This window comes from Antedon bifida, chromosome 8 (genome assembly GCF_963402885.1).
Source record: "Antedon bifida chromosome 8, ecAntBifi1.1, whole genome shotgun sequence".
Lineage (NCBI taxonomy): Eukaryota > Metazoa > Echinodermata > Crinoidea > Comatulida > Antedonidae > Antedon > Antedon bifida.
Window position 1 is genome coordinate 4,892,037 of NC_136233.1, and position 22,279 is coordinate 4,914,315.

Here is a 22,279-nt window from a genome sequence, read left to right on the forward strand (position 1 = left end):
GTACAAGATGTGCCCGGTGGATATTCTTTGTCACCAAAGCAAATTGGTTGAATGAATTGGTTGAATTCTATCGGAGAATCCAGCTTAAGTAACGCGATGTCATAATCATAAAACGATTCATCATAATCTGGATGGACGACAACGGCGGAAAATTCACCACTAACTCTAAACACTGACGATGTGTCGTCCAATAATGTTATCCCAGTCACAAAAGTATAAATAAAATCACTGAAATAACAAAATATAAATAATAAATAATTAAACTTCTATCTTCTGTACACTGGCTTTCTTACAAAAGCATGATATTATTTAAAATGCTAATTAATAATATTTTAAACATTCATTAAAATAAAATTAAAAATTGCTAACTGTAACATGTGGAAGTTTTGCAGTACACTAATTCTTGAAAAGGAGAAATAAAATTTAGAATGTTTCAAAAAAAGTTACTGGTTATAGTATAATCTTACTATGAGCCTAGTATCATTGGATTTACCTTTAGGCCTACAGCATTACGTACGTTCAGCTGTTTAGAGCATTGTTTCATTTACGCTCATTTTACCCTTACATTGGGTATTCAATGTTTTGTTTCAAAATTCTTTTCTATTAAGTATTTAGAAACTCATGCCTTACATGGTCTGTGGATTTTTAGGAATATGGACAACAATTGGGAGTTCGGGAGTGATCATTAATTAAAAATGTGAAGACATCGCCCATGCCGTAAAGAACAATCTAGTAGAAAAGAATGGTTTCGTACATTCACAATAGACCGTCGTGTTTACTGTATCATGATCAAAAACAACATATTAATGTACTTACATGCAATGGGCAGCAGTTATGGCCCATTGGTCGTTGATTATTGATGCAGCACATTCATGGCTACCATCACTATATAATAATGAACTTATCCATGGCCATTCTCCTGGAAGTGAATCTTGACCACCAACAATTCGAAAGAAGCTGTCTTGGTGTTGCTGACGTCCACATTCAAGATCGGATGCTATATATAATATATATATATATATATATAGTTTTACAAATATTGATTGTAAAATATCTTAGAAAAATTAATGTTATCTGACTTCTGAATAATTATAAATAGCTATATATCTAATTTAAAGCAAATCGGTGTTGTGCGAGATAATACATTTTTATCTTCTTGCGTCCACCGGTACTTGTACTAACTGGGTTAGGCGGCTATTGTAGGTAAACAAAAGTCCTTCAGATATAGTCCTAGAACCTACAGTATACTAAATTAGGATTAAGTTAGAAGCGTTGTAAACATTTTCTTACAGCTATGTAAGATGATATGTTGCCTTTTAAACGTTTCTAACATACTTTGTTATATCTACGGCATGGAAAAAATGAGTTTGTTTACAATCGCAGATACATTGCTTGTATCCGTAGGCAAGATACTTTACTTACATTTGCCTCTCTCCACCCAGGTGTATAAATGGGTAACCGGTTAGATCAAGACACAGCTTTGCGCTGATTACTAGCTGCATTATGGGAGTATGTTTCCATACGTGTTTGATCCAAAAAAATGACTGGGGTAATAATGTTCAGCGCATTGAGAGCTTGCTTATATGCGCTATATAAGAATGAACTATTATTATTACCTCCGCCAAGGAGGTTATGTTTTCACCCCTGTATGTTTGTGTGTGCGTGTGTGTGTGTGTGTGTGCGTTTGTGTGTGTGTCTGTGAACAGCCTGGAGGCCACAGTTTTTATCCGATTCTCACCAAATTTGGACACAATGATCTATGCGTCAAAAGCTCGGACGAGTTCCAATTTGAGGGGAAAGGTCATAGGTCAAGGTCACAACTAACAAAAAACTTTTTTACTGCCTAGAGACCACAGTTTTATCCGATTCTCACCAAACTTAGCTACAATGATCAATGACTCATCATATAATTGTGGTTAAATTTTGAAGGGTCAGGGTCAAAGATCAAGGTCCACAAAAAAAAAAAAAAAATAATAATAAAAAAAAAAAATCTCAGCAGGACTTGAACCTGCGATCTCAACTGTGAGAGGCTGGATACATAACCATTACACCAAACTCTCATCCACAACTTTGTAGTGTGCAGTTAGTCTATTTACATTTAGAACTAATTTTAAAAAATGTAAAAAAATATATATTATATAGATATATATAGACATTTTATGTAGGGGAATTTTACAGTAGGCGGAGGTTTGTACTCTCGGAGTACCCTCTAGTTATTATTATTATTATTATTATTTCTCTTTATATAACACCTAAATAAATTCCTGTCATTTGATTGGACGATTGTGGGCCACATGGCGTGCAATAGTACGCACTATTAAACGATCGTTTAATAGTACTTTTTGAAACATTTTTGTGTACGTCAAAAAAAAAACGTCTCGAGGATGAAAACAAATCTAGTACACAAATTATCCTATGGTAATTATGGCTCTGAGTACTGTGAAATACAACAGCGCCTCAGTTTCGTTTTTCTGTACTAATTTCATTCAAAAAGTCATTTAAATTAGCTTTAGATCGTTTTTAGGATTTTGATTAATTAATGAGGACATCCCTACAAGACGTGGAATTGTTGGAAAACCATAATTAGCCTAGATAAGTTACAATTGTCTGTCGAAGTTTTGCTTTTCAGCCAAGCTAGTACTAGGCTACTAGGTCTAGCCTAGGCCATGCTAGTATTAGGCTAGGCCTAGTCTAGGCGTTTTAGCCTTGCTAGGCCTAAGATTGTTTGGTCGTTTGTTGACATAATTAACACTAAAGTAGGTGTGTTTATAAAATCCATATAAATAAAAAATTTAATATAATATTAAAAACTAAATGTTACTGTTTTTAATCAATGTGAATGAAATGTAGGCCTTTGGCTAGGGCTACCTTACCTTATTTGATTCAAATGACAGGAATCTATTTAGATGTTATATAAAACAAATAATGAATGTTTTATATTCGTGTAATGGTACAAATAATGGCATTTGGTGAATGATGAAAGGTTAATATCAACTCGGCTGTCGCCTCATTGATATATAACATTTCATCATTCACCTCATGCCATTATTTATACCATTACACTCATAAACATTCATTATTTGTATACTATTGTTTAACTTAATTTCTGCTATATGATAATGATGAATACTAATAATTTGAATTTTCTTAATTGTTTTTGCTTCTCATTTACATGGTTACAGTATGTTTGGAATCTTAATTCACTAAATGAGCACATTGTTTCATAGAGCATCACAATAAAATATTTATGGGTTTCTGTATCGAATAATGTATAAATACAATTAATTATCCACTGCTAGCTACCAAAACAGTGTTTTTTCCGTTAGGTCTGAGCTATGTTTTTTAAAATTTATTTCTTTTTAAGCAATACTCACAATCACAATTATTTATCTGCACAAAAATATTTGTACATAATTATTACAATATAACGTACATTCATAACAGCCAATCTCATCCGACCAGTCACCACAGTCGTTCTTTCCGTCACAAAAGGAAGCATTGTGTACACACACTCCACTATAACAATTTGTGGTCATGTTACAATCTGAAAAAAGGATATTGTTTAAATAGCTAAATATGTTATTATTAAGCTATACTACGCATATACATACACTATAGTTTATGTTATATAACACCTAAATAAATTCCTGTCATTTGATTGGACGTTGTGGGTCACATGGTATGCAATAGTACGCACTATTGAACGGTCGTTCAATAGTACTTTTTTTCGTGTACGAAAAAAAAATCTTTTCGCGTTTGGAAAATATTATTTTTATGCTATTGCTTTCGAAATACAACAGCGCCACCTATTTTGTACTTCCGCCGCGAAGATTGAATGTTATGACTGGTTTCGCGATGGAAGTACATTTTAGAGATATATGTACTAATTGAGACCAAAAAGGGCATTTAAATTAGTTTTAGATTGTATGTATGATTTTGATTAATTAATGGGAACATCTCTACAAGACGTGGAATCGTTGGGGAAAAAAACAGAACTAGCCTAATATATATAATATGGCCTGTTAAAATTAGGCTTATACGCCTTAGCCTTCCTAGCCAGACCTAGGATTGTTTGTTGACATAAGTACAGTACAGTAGGTGTGTTTATAAAATCCAAATATAATATTTAATATATTTGAAAACCAAATGTTACTGTTTAAACAATGTGAATCCATGTAGACCTAGGCTAGGCCTACCTTTATTCAATCTGATTTAACTGACAGGAATCTATTTAGATGTTATATAAAACAAATAATGAATGTTTTATAATTGTATAATGGTACAAATAATGGCATTTGATGAATGATGAAAGGTTATATTTAAACTCGGCTTCGTCTCGTTTAAATATAACCTTTCATCATTCATAATAATATAAATTGCTGGAGGAATTCTGATTTTCCGCTTTGTATTAAACCCACTTGTTGTGATGTTATTTTTTGTTGTAAATATACATTTAATTTAGTATCAATAATAATAAGATAATTCTTTATAACTGTTAAAAATGTGTCTCCTCACAAGACTTTATGGTATATGGCTATAAAAACGCCATAAAAATGAATTACTCACCACAGGACTGCAGTTCATCAGATAAATCTTGACAATCTATGCGTTTATTACATACGTGTTCAACTAAAATTACATCATTGCTACATGCAAAATAATCTGAATGGTAAAGAAACAAAATGTATTTTTCTATTAATACATCAATGTTTCACTATTGAGTGGTGTACAAATCACAATGTTTTGTGACGGACAGAAACATATTACGAAGAACCAAATAAAATAAAGTTCATACCAGAACGATTTACTGCAGTAACTGTTGCATTAAATCCTCTGTATCGTACACTATAGTCGGTGATTAAATTAATCCACATTGTTGTCGTGTTAGAAATTACAGAATGAAAGTTTGAACTTGTAAATCTATAGTCATAACTATTTTCTACAAATCCAATATATAAATAATCATATCTATACTCCAGTTGAAAGTCGTTGAAGTCAAGAAGAATAACCAACTCTGATGAGGTGGTTATCAGCCATTGGCAATTTAAATTGTTGTAGTAATTATTTGGATAATTTAGAGACCAAAACGAATGTTTAGTGTTTCCATCATTAAGTGATATCTCAGTAAGATCGCATTCTGAAAAAAAAACAACAAAAAAACAATTAATTCCTTTTGTATAAACTCATTCAATATTACTATGTTAAATCGAATTGTCATAAAAGGTGCCTAATATAAATCATTAAACTAAACTTGAATTTATTAATTGAAATTCATCTTACCGCAGTCTGATTCGTCTTCATCATTTAAACATTCGCCGTTACCGTTACAAACGAGTGACTCATCCAAACAAGAATCGTCATTGCAGTAAAAGTAACAATCTATAATATTATACAATAAATAGTATCATATGTTGTATAATTAAATAAACAATTTAGCATAGCAAATAGATGATTTATTGATTGATTGATTGATTAATTAATTAATTAATTAAAATTATTATGAATGTTTCCAACGTATTACGTACCACTAGTTACAAATGATTCAACGAATTCAATAAAACTAGAAACTCGTGAGTATGCTACAATTCCTTCACCACAAGGAATTGAACCAAAGCTGGTAACACCAGTGACATACCAGACGTTATCTTTCTGACAAATTAATGGTCCACCACTGTCACCCTGTAAAAGTTGAGTAAAAAATGTTTACTATTAACGGTTTAGTGCGTACTAACTATTAATTGTTTTGGATACCTTTTTAATATTTTGTTTTTTATGTTTAATAACTAATTCAATAAATAGGGCATATCAATTGATAATGTTCTTTGCAAATATTTAAATAAATGATCTAATAATAAATATTTTATATTTAAAAAACCACAATGCGCACATATAGTTACATTATTATCAAATTTGTTATAAATGCTGAAATGAATAATCATGAACATTAGGATCTGATGTACTGAGAAATAATACCTCTTCCGTCATTTTCTTACAATCACATAAGAAATAATATAACTATGTGAATGTTCTGTGTTTTATTGAACATTTTGTTAAAACGAAATTTATGGAAAAACATTTGAATGAAACACAACAGGAATAAAAAAGAGAACTGTATCCAATCTTCATTTAGATGCGATCGAGAAAAGCTACAAGATGTGTAATTTGTTTTATTCTAAGGCCCATAGACAGATCAATATCTGCAAAATCTACAAATTATAAATGAATATGAGTTACGTACGTCACAAGCGCCAATTGTTTGTTCGTCATATACACAAATAGTACTATTTAATATTGAAACTGATGAATAATTCCTTATTTCTAGACACATATCCTGGCTGATGATCGGTACAGTTGCTTCTTGCATTATGTCTGGTGAATAGCCTGAAAGAATTATATAGCTTTGTAAAGCCACATCTTATCGTGACGTATTTCGTAAATTTAATCAATATTTATGTTTTGTTTAATTGGCTTATGGTCACTAAATGGGGTAAAGTAACAAAATGACATACCACTATAGAGACTTCCCCAGCCAGCAATGACGCATTCAGTTCCGGCTTCAAAGTCCTCACCATAGCATGCCGGCTGAATAAATGCACTATAATCCACGGCTTTTGCCAGCCTTAGTAGGGCGATGTCATTAGTTAATGTTGTAGGATTATATTCCGGGTGTGAATACTGCCCAACTACTTCAATCTCTTCACGAAACACTGATGGTCCATACAAGTCAATGGTACCAAGTAGAACAGAATGTACCGAACCACTGCGAATAAAAAAAAAAAACAAAAAAAAAATGCACATCACATTACATACAGGTAATACAGACAAACACTAAACAAAATGACGTTAATGGAATCAAGGTTGTGCTATGTCTTAATAGAAAAGAGTGATTTTGATTCGACAGAGGAAAATAATCAATCGTATCTTATGATTTTATTTAAACGCTTTTTCTAATTGTTTTCTGAAGGACAATTGATCATGATCAGTTTTGTTGAATGAAGTCATTGTACCGGTGGTCCAGGTAATACTACTAAAACTAAATATTAATTAAATATCCTTACAGACAATGGGCCGCTGTCATAACCCATGTATGGTTCAGTAACGTTCCTCCACAAATATGAGAACCATCGCTCCTTTGTATTGATACTATCCATGGCCACTTTCCTGGGTCTGCATCTGTACCACCAACAATTCGAGCCTCTGCATTTACAAATGGTTGTGATCCACAATTCTCAAATGCTTCTTTAAAAAAAGGAAAAACTAGTTAGTGAAATAAATTCTGAATAAGGTATGGAAAATAGCTTAAATTAGTAATTAACAGCAATGAAACGACAGACTTACCGTCCCAACAACCCTCTTCGTCTGACCAATCACCACAATCGTTGATTCTATTACATCGGCTGCTGTTTAACATGCATAATCCATTAGGGCATTTGAAAGATACATTGGAGCAATCTATCAATTAGAAACTTAATTTAATCACAATATTTATCAAAAATAATGTCAATTATTCAATAATTTTAAAATAAAAATAGTATCACAAATATTATATATATATCACTTGCATTGCAATACTTTTTGTATTGTAACATTGTTATGTAATCATGTATTGTATGTTGATTTTGAACGAATGAATGATGAAGGGCTAGTGTTGCTCGAAAGCTCTGCTAACTTTTCTGACTGTTTACTTTATCGTTTTGATTTAGCTTTTGGCTTTTTTTGGTATCTCCATTGAGATCCAGCCACTGATACCCACAGCATTGTAATGTTTTGAGTAATTTGCATTTGGATTTAATATATCTTTTGATAATGTGTTAAACAATATATCCATTGGTAAATCATAATAATAAATAATAATAAAATAAATATATTTACCCTTGGTTCCATGACGACTTTAATTGTGAAATAGTGATCAGAAACATGATTGCAATGTGAATTTGATATTTTACATACAATAAATAGAATAAAACATACCGCATGGCCATTCATCTGAGCTATCCTGGCAATCCAAATATCCATTACATAGTTTAGGTGTCAGTATTATTTCACGACTGCCACATTCAAAATAATCTGTTAAAAATCGATACAATGATTATTATCGAAAGCATAGAAAATCAAAGTTCAGTTTTAATGAATGTAAATATTTTTGTAAAAAAACCTTAAAACAACAAGTATTTCAACTGAACCATCCTTAATACTATGACTATCAATTATCATTATTTCTCGCTATTGTTATCTTTATTTTAGTAGGTCTAATAATAAGTGATTAAAGTTGTATTAGTGTACATGTATGGGTATCGGAAAAATTGGGTAAACTTGGGTTGAGTGTTTGAGTAAGTTTTAAGTTTGAGGTTTCTCTCTGCTAAATTAAAAATATCTCATTCATTTCAAAAATCATAAATTGTATTTTTCCATATTGATATTTGGTACAAAATAATGCACCAATTGTAATCATAAATAGTACACATATACTGTAAATATTCCATGGTGTTAAAATTAGCGGGACAAACTAAAACAAGTCGCATCAAATCAAATATTATCATCAAATCTACTAATCGCGGAACAGAGACACCAGGATGAGTAACCAAGATGGCTATCACAACCATTTTCACATTATATCCCAGATTTTAGCATAAATTATTGCTGGTTATTTTTACACTCAAATATTATTTATTTCAAATTTATTCAGAATGATTGTAATTTTCAAAACATTTAGAACGAGTTCATTTTACGAGAAAGAAATTATAAAATACGTTTTATATCGATGAGAATGAGATAAAATCGCAAACTCATCTTAATTAATACTTTACTAATATCAATAAAATTACCATTTCGTATTACTGCCGTTGCTGTTGCATTAAATCCTGTATATTGAACAGTATGGTCCGTGGACAAACGTATCCATAATGTGCTGTTGTCGGAAATTATAGAATGAAAGTTTGAACCTGTAAAACTATATTCATAACTATTTTCTGTAAATCCAATATACAAATAATCATATCCATACTCCAGTTGAAAGTCGTTGAACTCAAGAAGAATGACCAAGTCTTTAGAGGTGGATATCAGCCAGTGACAATCTAAATTGCTGTAGTAATCATTTGGATAATTTGGAGACCAAAATGAAAAGGAAACGTTCACAGTGTCAATTGATTCTGTAAAGTCGCAATCTGTAAATTAATTTTTTAAAAGAGTTATGTTATTTGCTATTACTGTGTATTACTGTAATTGATTACACTGGAAGTCAAGTATTCAGCACAATTCATTGGCGGTACTTTACACTATATTACCTTAGTGTTTTATAATAACAAATTACAGGTAGTTCTGTGGCGAATTGTGTACTACAAATTATTTTTGCATAACCTAAAAATTAATAAGGCATATTATATTCTAAATAGTTGGGGAGCACCAAATAGCAAACTAGATTAACAATGTTTTATCTTTTTGATATTTAGTACAAACTCACGACAAAGTTTCGAAATTTCAAGTATTATTATAGATAGTAGACATATTAAAAAAAATCAAACCATGTTGTGTTCCACAGTTACTTTCATCTTCACCATAAAAACAATCGTATACACCATCACAAACACGAGTCTCTTCTAAACATAATCCATTAGAGCATTCAAACTCACAAACACCTTCAATGCACATAAAAAGCATGTTAAAACCATTTAAGGTTATGTTTGTTGATACACTTTGATACACATTTTAACATTATTTATTATTACACATTATTTATCATGTCTAGAAACACAAATAAAAATAAAAGCAATACTAGACTTACCATCACAGTTAAATTCATCACTACCATCACAACAATCATGAACTCCATCACAATACCACGTGAATGGAATACATCGACCATCATCACATTTGAATTGGTAATAGTTACAATCTGCATAGAAAAATAAAAATAGCAAATATAAAGAGCATGTTTTTGAGTTGAATTGATAAATATTAATAAAAGTAAGTTAGGGAGCTCGTTTGATCTTGTTCCCAATTGAAATTAGTAATAAGATTTTAAAAATAACGTTGACATGTTGAATACATTAAACAATGCCTTGGTGTTGCATTTATCAAAGCAAATGTTAATAAAATGTAATTTCTATCAAGGTTTGTGTTCCTTTCATTTTTCTCTCAATTGTAGCGATACAGAAAGTGTAATCAGAATATTCATGTGCTCTATTTTATCACGTATATTATTTATTTGGTGAAACAAGATTTGATACATTAATAAACACGTGATATGTTTACATTGTGTGTTAATTTCACATTTAAATCATTGATGAGTATAAATTAAATTATATACAAGTGTAGGCTAAAATGTGATCATACCATTAGTAGGCGGAGTTGTTTCAATCGTGATTGGTTCTACAATAATAGTTTGGTCAGTTGTTCCTATTGTAGTTGGTTCTACAGAAATAAATGAAATATCGAATTTTCAATTATATGGAGTTAGCCTTGTTAACTAATCATTTTCCATCAATGTTACAGACACAATGCGTACAGAAAAACTAATAAATAATTCAGTGATTAACAAAGAGAAGATAATATTTATAAATTATTATTTTATTAATTGATTTCATTAATGTCATTTTTAAACACCATGCATGACATCGATCCTAAAATGGAATGCATTGACATTCAGTTATACTCATTAGAATACAATTCTGGTAGAAATAATAGTAATGATAGAATTAGCGCCTACAACGGAATAAACAATTAGACTTACCGTCGCATTCTTGCTCATCTCGTTCATTTTCACAATCGTACTTCCCATCACACACCCAACATAGTGGAACAATTTGCTGGCTTTCATCTAAACAGCTGAATAATTCTGATTACAAAATATAACAATCAATAAAGCTACTATAAGAGGCTCAATTAAAATGTAAAACACCATTTATTGTGAATGTGAATAAGAATGTATGATAAGATAAGAATGTATCATAAGATAAGAATGTATCAATTGTATATCTAGAGAAATCGAACTTGAGTTGTACTACCGACCACACCCGGGTTTTGAATAATATACCACAAAATTACATAATTAGTAGATTGTATAATTGAACTGATAAACTATCCGTCAAGGCACTCTAAGCTCCAATATTACACACGCATTAAATATGATTTTGGAATTCGCGAATATAAAAAAATTATGTTCTCTAAAATCAATTGAAGATGAATATAACTTAACTTTAGTTTTTCAATTTTTTTCAGAACTAAATATACGTTTTGCTTTTATACAAATAACCTATCTAAATTAAAATTACTTAGGACCTATCTTATGTCTACTACAAATACTGATCTAATTACTAAGCTTGGAAAATATTTTTTTTCTTCATTTAAGCGAATTTTTAAACGCACTGTTATTTATTTAAATGTTATATTGCATATTATTTGGACCAAAGGTCATATATAATAAATGTTTCTTGGATCTTCCAAGGAATGAAAGAAAGAAAAGGAAGTACAAAAGGAAGCTTATGGCAAACAATTAGTATACCTTCAGGGTGTGCAGCCAATACACGGGCTTCAAAATCACCATATCCACTTGAAATATTGGTACTAAATGTAATACGTAAACGATTCTTAGCAGATGATAAACTCGGCGGATACATGCTACCAAAAGTGTACACATTAGAGTTGCTGCTGTTATCCGGAGACAAATCAATTTTAATTGAGGCACAACAATCTTCTAAGGCGAACTTGGTGAAATAGACAAACACAACTTGACCATCTTGTGCGATGATATCCCAAGAACACAGTCTTCTATCATACGGGTATGGGTTTGGAAAATTAGGAGTAAGGAGTTCCAGTACTCCGTTATATTCCAAATAATTTTCATTTTTTCCACACGCTGAAATAATGATTTTTGAAAAAAAAAATTAAATTAATCTCTATTGGGATTATAGAGTAAGAAGCCAACCAAAGTTGAATTAAAACTTTCCTTCAAGACTATAATCAATAACAACACAATATTAATGTGGTGTTATATGATATTACGATAAAACTGTATTGCAAAGAGAGTTATACTATATACGAGCACTACACGTCATGGAATATGTATGATAGGCCTATGTTTATAATTTGACATTCCTACACTGAAGACCCATTCAGTAACAGATAAATGGAACCATGAATAATTTGTCCACATAATATGGCTGAGTCTTCTTATGCGTTACCAAAACTAATGTACAGTAATTTAACTATTAAGTTAGGTTTAGGTACGATCTTCCTGTACATGAGAAAGAAAAGGAAAGAAAGAAACAAAAGGATACATTGTAAAACTGACAAAAGAGAGGTTATCTAAGCGAATTAAAAAACCATAGAAAAATAACCATGTTCTCAGTAGAAGGCAAAGTGTTATTGTGGGAATGATTGTGGGAGTAAGCAAGCTCTCTCCTACTTTATGTTCATGTTTGATCTTATAAACACAGGGAAATAGAAATGAGGTTCAATGTTTTACGTTTTGGGGGAAATTAGAATGATTGTAATATACAGACGAAATTATCCTGTTATCACAACCATATCGACAAATGCAAACAAAAACCAGACTTATGGAAGGAACATCAAAATTAAAAAGTTAAACAATTAATTAAGACAAAAAACAGTATTAGAGAAGGAATAGAAGAAGATGTTAAATGAAGGATTGGTAAAGGCACAAGGGGCTTTTAATATGGTAGCAAAAGTATGGAAAACAAGATACCACAGCAACAAAAATCAAACTATTTAACTCTAACATTAATTCCGTATTGTCATATGGATAACAACAACAAGGCCATATATACATGGTTGCAGTCGCGTGCTCAGATTTGAGTTAGTATTGAGTTGTAGAGTTGGAGAAATCAACGTTGTTGTACGAAAGCTGTTTTTTTTAACAGAATACGAATGATTCTCAGAATAATATGGTGGCTTGAAGGAATAAGAAATGATGAACTATGTTAAGGGACTGGGCAGGAGCCAGTGGAAAAAGAGATTGGTAGAACGAAATGGAAATGGTTTGGTCACACATCAAGAAAACCAAAACACAACATTTGCACGCCCTAATATAGAATCTATAATAAGGGAGAATTTGAGAAAGAAGAACAAGAAGAAAAAGAAGAACTTGACAGAGTTGAAGGGAATCGGCTGTAGTTGATATGGCCTTGGCAGTGCTAACTGTAACTAGGCATACGTAAGTAATTCCAAAACAATCATCATAATTATGCGAATAATGGATATATCATAAAGTTTTCTAAATAAACAAATTTTCACAAATAATCGAAAGAACATTTGATACAGTTTTATGTTGCATTTTCATTTTGCAATCCTGGTCACGAGTTAATATATAAATAACAAAATAATAAAACACATTTATAAAGTGTGATGTATATACTTTATATGATGTAAATACTAAATAGTTGGAAATACTTACTATGATACTCAATTGTGTCCTTGATGAATTCTGTAAATTTTGAAACTCTTGTGTATACACCAGGTCTGTTTGGTTGAGCACAACCTATTCCCCAACTTACGATTCCGATAAGATCCCAAGTACCTTCTTGCGACCGACACATTAAAGGACCACCGCTATCACCCTGCAATAAATATAAAATAGTATATCATTACGTCCTTGCATTCATAAACATAATTATATTATTATTATTATTATTATAATCATACAAACTTTTTGGAATCGATAAATAACACATATTGACTTTAGTAATACGTTTCCATTAAAAAAAAAATTATTACAGTTTTTACATTTCACTTATTTAATTTATTAATCTTGGAAAACACAAACGCAGGAGCGACAGGAGGCCACCATCATTTGTGAGCTCAAATAATATGCCTATACGTATAAAACGCCATAAGTGCTAAAATATCTATCTTGTTGCTAATATTCATTCGACTACCATCCTACATAAACCTGGAATACTAAAATTATACCGTTTTGCTATGAGTTACGGATATTGGACAACATTATAGAAAATGATGAATTTGGCGCATCTTAACATAAAGAGTAAGTAATATACCACCATAAAATAGTATAAATGTCTCGCTGATAGTTAAAAAAACATAAGCAATAAAAATATCATCATCATTATTGATATGACTGCAAATATACGCAAATATGCCTACTACAGTAGGTCTATGTCAAATAACACATGAGAATACAGGAAATTTATAAAACATTTTGCCATTGCAGAAAAAACATCGACGGTGAGATCCATGGACATTCACTTGTTGTGGTATTTATCAACATTTTAAAGGTGTTTTTTAACATATTTCATAAGTAAAAGTAATTTAAAAAACTAAAACAAATCTATTTTTTCAATAGTTACTTTTTATTAAATTAGTTAAGACAACAACTGGGGTATTCTTAGTAAAGATTAAGCAAAATATTCAGAGACCAGTAACTTACATTGCATGAATCAACGCCGCCTGCTAAATCTCCAGCACAAATCATATTTCCTGTGACTTCAGAGAAACCACAATCATCATTGCTCAACAGTGAAACAGCCGCCTGTTGCAGTTCATTTGACGCATATCCTATAATGTAACAATATCTTTTGGTAATTATATTCGAGATTACATATAGGCTTTCATGGCTTAATTTATTTACTGTTCAGAAGTACTATTAGGATAATAGGGTAGAAGATACCTCATCATAAACTTTAGTTAAACTTACCAGATTCCGACAAATAACCCCATCCCGCTATTGTGCAAGATGTGCCTGGTGGATACTCTTTGTCACCAAAGCAAATTGGTTGAATGAATTGGTTGAATTCTATCGGAGAATCCAGCTTAAGTAACGCGATGTCATTATCATACGTTGAAGCAACATACTCTGGATGGGCAATACTAGAAAATTCGCCACTAATTCTAAACACTGATGATGTGTCGTTCAATAATGTTGTACCAGTCACCATAGTATAATTGTAACCACTGAAATAATAACACAACATTACTAGATTTGTTTTCTTTTTATAGTCTCTTAGTACTATCTTCACAATTGATTGTGGTCAATTTTGGCGAGGTTCGGATAAGTATGGATGACAAAAACTAGGATGACATACAGGAGCCAAAAAAACATAAGGTAGTCACATACATTGATAATATGTTCTGTACACTGGCTTTAGTGGATTAAGTCAATATTGTTAATATTCCCAAGCAAGGATTGGAACTATAGCTACACATTTAAATTTAAAATTTAAGTGTTAGTGTTATGTGGTTTATGGAGAAGTAAACATGTTTTGCTATTATATTATAAAAGAAGAATTTCGACTTTTCGGTTGTACATAGAGTAAATTAACCGCATACAGAAGAATGGTAGTAAAACAAGCATACTGTAGCAGATGTAGTACAGCAACCGTACTTCTGGGGATGGCTGTAGAACAACAGCCGTAGTGTACCTCAGAAAATGGTTGTAGTACAACGACCTTATTTCAGAGGATGGTTGTTGCAATACAACACCACCAGTTCTCGAATATGCCTGTGCTGTTTGGTCCCCGAGTTTATCCAAAGCACGATCTGACCAAATCGAACATGTCCAAAGAAGAGCGTGTAACATAATATGCCCCGATGGTACCTCGTATGCTGATACCCGCAGATACCTTAACATCATCACTCTATCTGAACGCCGCGAGAAGTTGTTAAGAAAATTCTTTGATAAAATGAAAAAAGAAGATCATAGATTACACTCTCTCTTACCTAAACCCTCCCCAAAGTCAGTACACAACGCACAAAAAACTTCATTTTTTCAATGATTGGTGAATGATCAGAAACTGAGTTATGATAAGAAAATTGTGAACCCCTTTTGGTTTGTGTTACTGGATGTACTATGATGGCCATTGAAAGACTGATTTGTGGACTATGATATATTTTAGTAACTTGTTTGGTCTGTGTTATACTATGTTTTTTTTTTATATATTTATTATTATATTTATGTCAACTTCATCACTGTTTACTTGATGCAATAAAGGAAATAAATAATGAAAATAATAATACAGCACACGTTCTCCGGAGTATGGTTGCAATAGGCATATCCCGGATGATGTTTATAATTACAATAAACTACTCTAAAGGATAGTACAACAACCATGCTTCGGAGGATGGTTGTAGTTGTAGTTGTTAGTTCTGTTAGTTCTTTTAAAACCAAATTATTAAATTATATCAATATTTATTGATTATTATTATTGATATTGAAAATGTGTGTAGTTGGTCGCTTTCTTGTAGATGCTTTAATTGTAGAACGTATTTATTTATTTATTTCTGTGCTCTGTTTTATAATTGTTTCCTTCTTTCATTCGGAAAGGCTACGCTAGTGCGTTTTCCGCTGTACTACGGACGCTAAAATAATGATATCGATCTTCATAAAGATGGCCTAGAAATTGGACGAGCAAAACTAATATTTTCGGGATAGGTACGACCCAATTGACTAACTTTTAGAAAACTGTATCGGCTGCCAAGGGTCGCTGTCATTGATAAAAATAAATAAATGTTGATTTGATTTAAGTTTAGAGCGAATGATTTTCGTATGTATTTCCGACTGTTGTGCTCTTTCTCTATTTCAAGTGATAAAAACAATAGTAGCCAGAATGCGCCCTCTCTTGTTGGGAGTGAAAATACGGAGATAAAATGTTATAGCGCCGCCATCGCTAAGAGAAAAAAAGCAAAAAAAAATACCCATGCGTAAGCAAGAATTTTTCGTCTTAAGACATAATTTGCTGCCCTCTAGAGTTTAATTTTGCGCATGACAATTTTTCTGCTAAGACATTGCTAAGACGGTTTGATAAATAAGATTAAGTTATTTGCTTAAGCACTTCTTAAATATTTCAGCTTAAGCAAAAATATAAGCAAATATTGATAAATGCCAACCCTGAGGATGATTGTAGTATAACAAACATGCTTCAGAGTATCTGATTTTCCCACCGACTAAACTATCTAAAACATGCATAAACTTTCACCTTTTTTTAAAAATGTGCTGTCAATGAGGCTTTCATATTTTTAAAAATTAAATATCAGCAGTGGTTTTTGAAATCAACACTTACATGCAGTGGGCAGCAGTTACGGCCCATTGGTCGTTGATTATTGATGCACCACATTGATGGTATCCATCATTATCCCGTAATGAACTTATCCATGGCCATTCTCGTGGGAGTGAATCTTGTCCACCAATAATTCGAAAGCTTTCTTGGTGTTGTTGTCGTCCACATTCAAGATTGGATGCTAACATCAATAGATAACAAGTTTTAGGAATTAAGTATGCAAGTACAAAACACATCTACTGTTGCAAATGCTGTATTAGAACATGACGCTAACATCGTTTGAATGACATTTGACTGGTTAATTTTGCTGTTGATTGAAGGTACTATTCCATTTTCATCAATTTGTTTTAAATATTCAACTCACAAACTTTCATTAATTCTGATTATTTAATACAAACAAATTATTCGCTGCTTTTCCATATTATAATAACCTACATTCATAACATCCCATCTCATCCAACCAGTTACCACAATAGTTCATCCCATCACATACCGAGGAATTAGGTATACACAAACCGTTATTACATCTTTTGTTGGAGTTACAATCTAGAAAACAAAATGACATTTTAATTGATATGTAGACCACATTTCGAAATGCGAATAATTTTCAATGAATGATAGAAGGTCTTTCAAGATTTTGGAGAACATCATGCATCGAGATGATGGACGCTACGAGATGCCACTTCCGGTGCGTTGACTTAAAAAAATGTATGTTGCTCTAAACACGTTATTTAAGCGGAAAACCCGGTTTTCCAGAGATTCAAAATACAATGCCGACGACATGAGTGTGGGTTTTTTAAGGACACATGCTGGTAAACTGTGCCGCGAAGGTTCCAGCAGATAAATTGTCTTTGAATAGTGGTTTATATAATTATGCGGTTAAGAAAGTAGAACCGCAATTACGTAGCCATAACAACGACAAAGGTTCGAGGCTCACTCGCTCCATGGTTCTGGTGGTAGAACGAGTCTTCTCGGATAAGGCCTATACATCGTAGGTGTAGTGTACACATCTAGCCCATGTGCACTTTAAAGAACCTAGTACATCGTTCGAGACGAGTAGACTAGTACACACACAGCCACTGTCACACACACCCACTTATCATTGTGCAATTGCGACTGGACCGAGGTGTTTCCCAAACTTGTGTGTGTGTATGCCTTTTTATCTGAATAAATAAAATTAAAACAAAAAACTGGTGTTTATCACCCCACGATACTATTTCATATTAGAGTAGTGTTCGATTGCTCTGCTAAATGTGAAGAGGTTTTCCTTATTAACTACCTTTTACAGGACTTAGACTTGTTGAACACACTTTGTCGTTGCAGAAAAGAATCTATAGCAATTATGGCAAATATAAAAGGCATGTTTAACCAATTCAATATTCGTTAGCAAGACTGTGATTTGCTGTGTTTTCTTTGGTGGCGAGATTCTGATCCGAATGACTGTGCACTTATTCGGGGTATTGAAGAAATCAGGTTATGGTCAGTGTATTTGCCGTAGACAAACTTAATTAAAGTGCTTGTTCTTTCATTATAGGCAAGGCTAGGGTAACGTCAGCAAAGTGAAACGTTACTATTCCACGCAGTTACGTCAGCCAGAATGAGTAATTTCCTGAGAGACAAGTTGAATACGATGAGTTCGTCTTTCAGGTGTATGTTGCGAACATGGTGCAGCAGATTCATGACCTAACATTTTTTTTTGTGTTGTGTAATATTTCTTTATTTGAGTATTTTCCATTAAATTGCTCCTTGATGTTACACTGTTTATTAATTGTATTGTTGTTCTGGCTCAATAACATATAGCTGTAACTAAATAGCAACTCAATAAGGTATAGCTACATATAATTGTAGCTAAATAGCATTTTATAACTAAATAATAGTAACTCAATAGCATATAGCTGTAACTAAATAGCAGTAAATCATTAACATAGATTTTACTCCTTTTTAAATTGTGTATAAATCAATAGATCTATAATTATTTTTTAGTATAATCAATTAAATATTTTGAAGCTCAAATTATTTCCTTAACATTTAGGCGAAGATTGTTTGTATTTTGTTTAACATGAACACACTTTATAAAGAACTGCTTGAAGATTATAATAACAGTGGAGTTTGACTTACATTTTACAGATTGAGATTAGATAACTGCTGCTATGTTATTCATGTACCGGTCGGTACACACAACGTTGACAAAATAATTGATATACTCACAACCACACAACGAATAACTGAACATTTTTTACTTGGCAGTATTATACAATAACATTTATTTGTTTTCTTTTTTCGTATTACAAAAAAAACCCCGAAAAAATGAATAGGCGAAATTTAATTTGGAGAATTGACTGAGAAGTTATTTTTAGCGTGCCATACCACTCTATAATGATAAAAAATTAATAGTTTGTGGCATATCATGTTTCCAACCTTTGTTTTGTTTTGTTGCCGAGTGTTTATGCGTTGTGTTGCGTTGATCGCCACCCTAGATGAGTTCAAATATGTTTTATTTTGTAATGAACTAAAATCCCAATGATGAACAATATTTTTGTTTAATATTGGATCGATAACAAATAAATGTCATCTCAAATAGTATCAGTAAAACAAAATACTTACCGCATGGCAGTTCATCAGATAAATCTTGACAATCCACCTGGTAATTACATACATATTCTGCTGAAATCACATCACCATATCCACATACAAAATAATCTGATAGTAAAGGTTTGATTGTAATAAAGTAGTGCTATGCGCGGTCGCATTGTAAAAAGTTCCAACATTTAGTTTATTGTTATTATGTTTGAATAGAATTATCATTATCATTAACATGTGTTCCAATTTATTTCAGTAAGATTTAATAGGCCTAAGTATAATAAAAACTATAGTATAATATTATTTATTATTTTGGATAGTAAAACTTATTATACAATTATCAGTGAGTCCCATTGTGGTATTGAACGCACTGGATTTGTTCAGGTGTTTCATGCATGCTGTGTATTACCGATTGAAACATTAATGACAAAATAATAAAAGTAACACACATACCAATACGATTTACTGCAGTTACTGTTGCATTAAATCCTCTGTAGCGTAGACTAGGGTCTGTGATAAACTGTATCCACATTGTCTCGCTATCGGAAATTACAGAATGAAAGTCTAAACCTGTAAATCTATATTCAAAACTATTTTCTACAAATCCAATTTTCAAATGATCAAAATCAAAACTCTCCAGATAAAAGTCGTTGAACATAAGAAGAATAACCAAATCAGGTGGAGCTGTAATAATCCATTGACAATCTAAATCGTTGTAGTAAGCATTCGGATAATTTGGAGACCAAAAAAAAAGTGTCATGTTTTCAACCTCAAGTGATATTTCAGTAAGGCCACATTCTGAAAGAAATAATATTTAAAAAAACATTTATATGTTTCGACCAGGGCTGGTAGTATACATATATAAATATTGTAAATTGATATTCAAGTTTTACAATGTAAATGTTAATAATGATTATAAAAATGATGTTGTTTTCATTGTCTTTTTCAACTATATTAGAAACAATACGTGATGGTTCATTCAGTCTTACAATTGAAATTGCGTGTATGGGGTGAAGGTTTACGAATTTTGATTCATCCCTTCACGCAATAAATCATAAACTGTTCATCTTACCACCGCAGTCTGATTCATCTTCATCATTTAAACACTCACTACGACCATTACAAACCAGTGACTCGTCTAAACATGGACCATCATCGCAGTAAAAGTAACAATCTATATAAAATATAAGAAAATAATTTCATTTTTTTAGAAAATAATTGTTAAAAATCGACACCGTAGCATGAACATTTACAGTTGAAGTCATCTAGTTTTCGCTCTGATGTATGTCACTGCCTTAAGTAAACATCCTTTAACATTTTAAATGTATTCAAATAAATACTTACCAACACTCACAAGCGAATTAATGAATTCAACAAAACTAGAAACTCGTGTGTATGCGGAAATCCCTTCACCACATGGAGTTGAAACAAAGCTTGAAACACCAGTGACATACCAGACGCTTTCTTTCTGACAAATTAATGGTCCACCACTGTCACCCTGTAACAACAACAAGAAGAAGAAGACTAATTATCGATCAGCAGAAAAGTTAACCACTGTACTTCAGAAATATTAGGTAGTAGGTAACTAGTTTCCCCTATTTTTGTAAAACTATTCATTTCTGATATGAATAAACATGTTGTTGAAGTACTTAAAACTGTAATCAATTTGGTTGTCTACAATTGCGTCTCCAGAAACTTGAAACCTTGGGACGTTCTCAAATCTGTCTATAACATATTATAATCAATGACAAATATAAATAGATATTGAATTACGTACGTCACAAGAGCCAATTCTTTGTTCATCATACGCACAAATAGTACTGTTTAAAATGGGAATTGAATTATTCCACATATCTAGACACAACTCTTGACTGATGATTGTCACATTTGCTTCTTGCAATATGTCTGATGAATCGCCTGAAAAATATAAAACTTTGTCAGACCAAATGCCAATTGTGTTCACATATGTATTTGTTGTCATTTGTATTGTCATTATTGTATTTCAAAATAGTTTTTCTGTTTAAAGCTGTCAAACCTTATGTGACAAAAAAATGTGACGTTGTGATAAATATGTGAACGAAGCTCTGTCTACACTATCAAACTAGTTTAACAAAAGTGTGATGTACACGTTTTGTGTTGAAAGAGCTTTAAACATGGTAAATAGAAGAATGATTTACCGCCATTGTTATACAGACTTCCCCAGCCAGCAATGGCACATTCAGTTCCAGCTTCAAAGTCTTCACCATAGCATGCCGGCTGTATAAATGAATTATAATCAACAGGTTTTGCCAGCCTTAGTAGGGCGATGTCATTTGTTAATGTTGTAGGATTATATTCCGGGTGTGAATACTGCCCAACTACTTCAATCTCTTCACGAAACACTGATGGTTCAGACAAGTCAATTGTACCAAGTAGAACGGAATTTACTGAAACACTGCGAATAAAAAACTAAGCATGACAAAAAAAATCACATCATACACTGTGTTCGGTAGTACTATACAACTGGGATGCCTGGACATAATCGTCTATATTAGCTTCAAAGTATATACATGCCTTCTATGGTGAAATATATAAACAATCACATCTTATTGTACAGTTTGTAAGTGCATTTTAAAAGAAATTAATTGTTCTTTAAATCTAGATTATATTTACAAAATAATGCTCTTTTTGAT

General features: G+C 32.0%; 1 protein-coding gene across 1 annotated transcript in view; it reads right to left on the bottom strand.

The window, feature by feature from the left end:
- Positions 1 to 4,558: 4,558 nt before the first annotated feature.
- LOC144850502 (uncharacterized) overlaps positions 4,559 to 22,279 on the bottom strand; it is a 33,390-nt gene continuing 15,669 nt past the window's right edge. The window contains exons 16-41 of the mRNA XM_078707783.1: positions 21,785 to 22,041; positions 21,385 to 21,524; positions 20,952 to 21,105; positions 20,680 to 20,781; positions 20,061 to 20,405; positions 19,632 to 19,727; positions 17,463 to 17,573; positions 17,031 to 17,208; positions 14,669 to 14,925; positions 14,402 to 14,529; positions 13,412 to 13,574; positions 11,501 to 11,854; positions 10,730 to 10,834; positions 10,333 to 10,410; positions 9,782 to 9,892; positions 9,522 to 9,635; positions 8,826 to 9,164; positions 7,972 to 8,067; positions 7,339 to 7,452; positions 7,059 to 7,239; positions 6,510 to 6,760; positions 6,239 to 6,381; positions 5,526 to 5,679; positions 5,281 to 5,379; positions 4,796 to 5,137; positions 4,559 to 4,662 (exon numbers count right to left, since the gene is read on the bottom strand). Coding sequence (XP_078563909.1) covers positions 4,559 to 4,662; positions 4,796 to 5,137; positions 5,281 to 5,379; positions 5,526 to 5,679; positions 6,239 to 6,381; positions 6,510 to 6,760; positions 7,059 to 7,239; positions 7,339 to 7,452; positions 7,972 to 8,067; positions 8,826 to 9,164; positions 9,522 to 9,635; positions 9,782 to 9,892; positions 10,333 to 10,410; positions 10,730 to 10,834; positions 11,501 to 11,854; positions 13,412 to 13,574; positions 14,402 to 14,529; positions 14,669 to 14,925; positions 17,031 to 17,208; positions 17,463 to 17,573; positions 19,632 to 19,727; positions 20,061 to 20,405; positions 20,680 to 20,781; positions 20,952 to 21,105; positions 21,385 to 21,524; positions 21,785 to 22,041 — 4,516 coding nt within the window. The remainder of the gene's footprint in view (positions 4,663 to 4,795; positions 5,138 to 5,280; positions 5,380 to 5,525; positions 5,680 to 6,238; positions 6,382 to 6,509; positions 6,761 to 7,058; positions 7,240 to 7,338; positions 7,453 to 7,971; positions 8,068 to 8,825; positions 9,165 to 9,521; positions 9,636 to 9,781; positions 9,893 to 10,332; positions 10,411 to 10,729; positions 10,835 to 11,500; positions 11,855 to 13,411; positions 13,575 to 14,401; positions 14,530 to 14,668; positions 14,926 to 17,030; positions 17,209 to 17,462; positions 17,574 to 19,631; positions 19,728 to 20,060; positions 20,406 to 20,679; positions 20,782 to 20,951; positions 21,106 to 21,384; positions 21,525 to 21,784; positions 22,042 to 22,279) is intronic.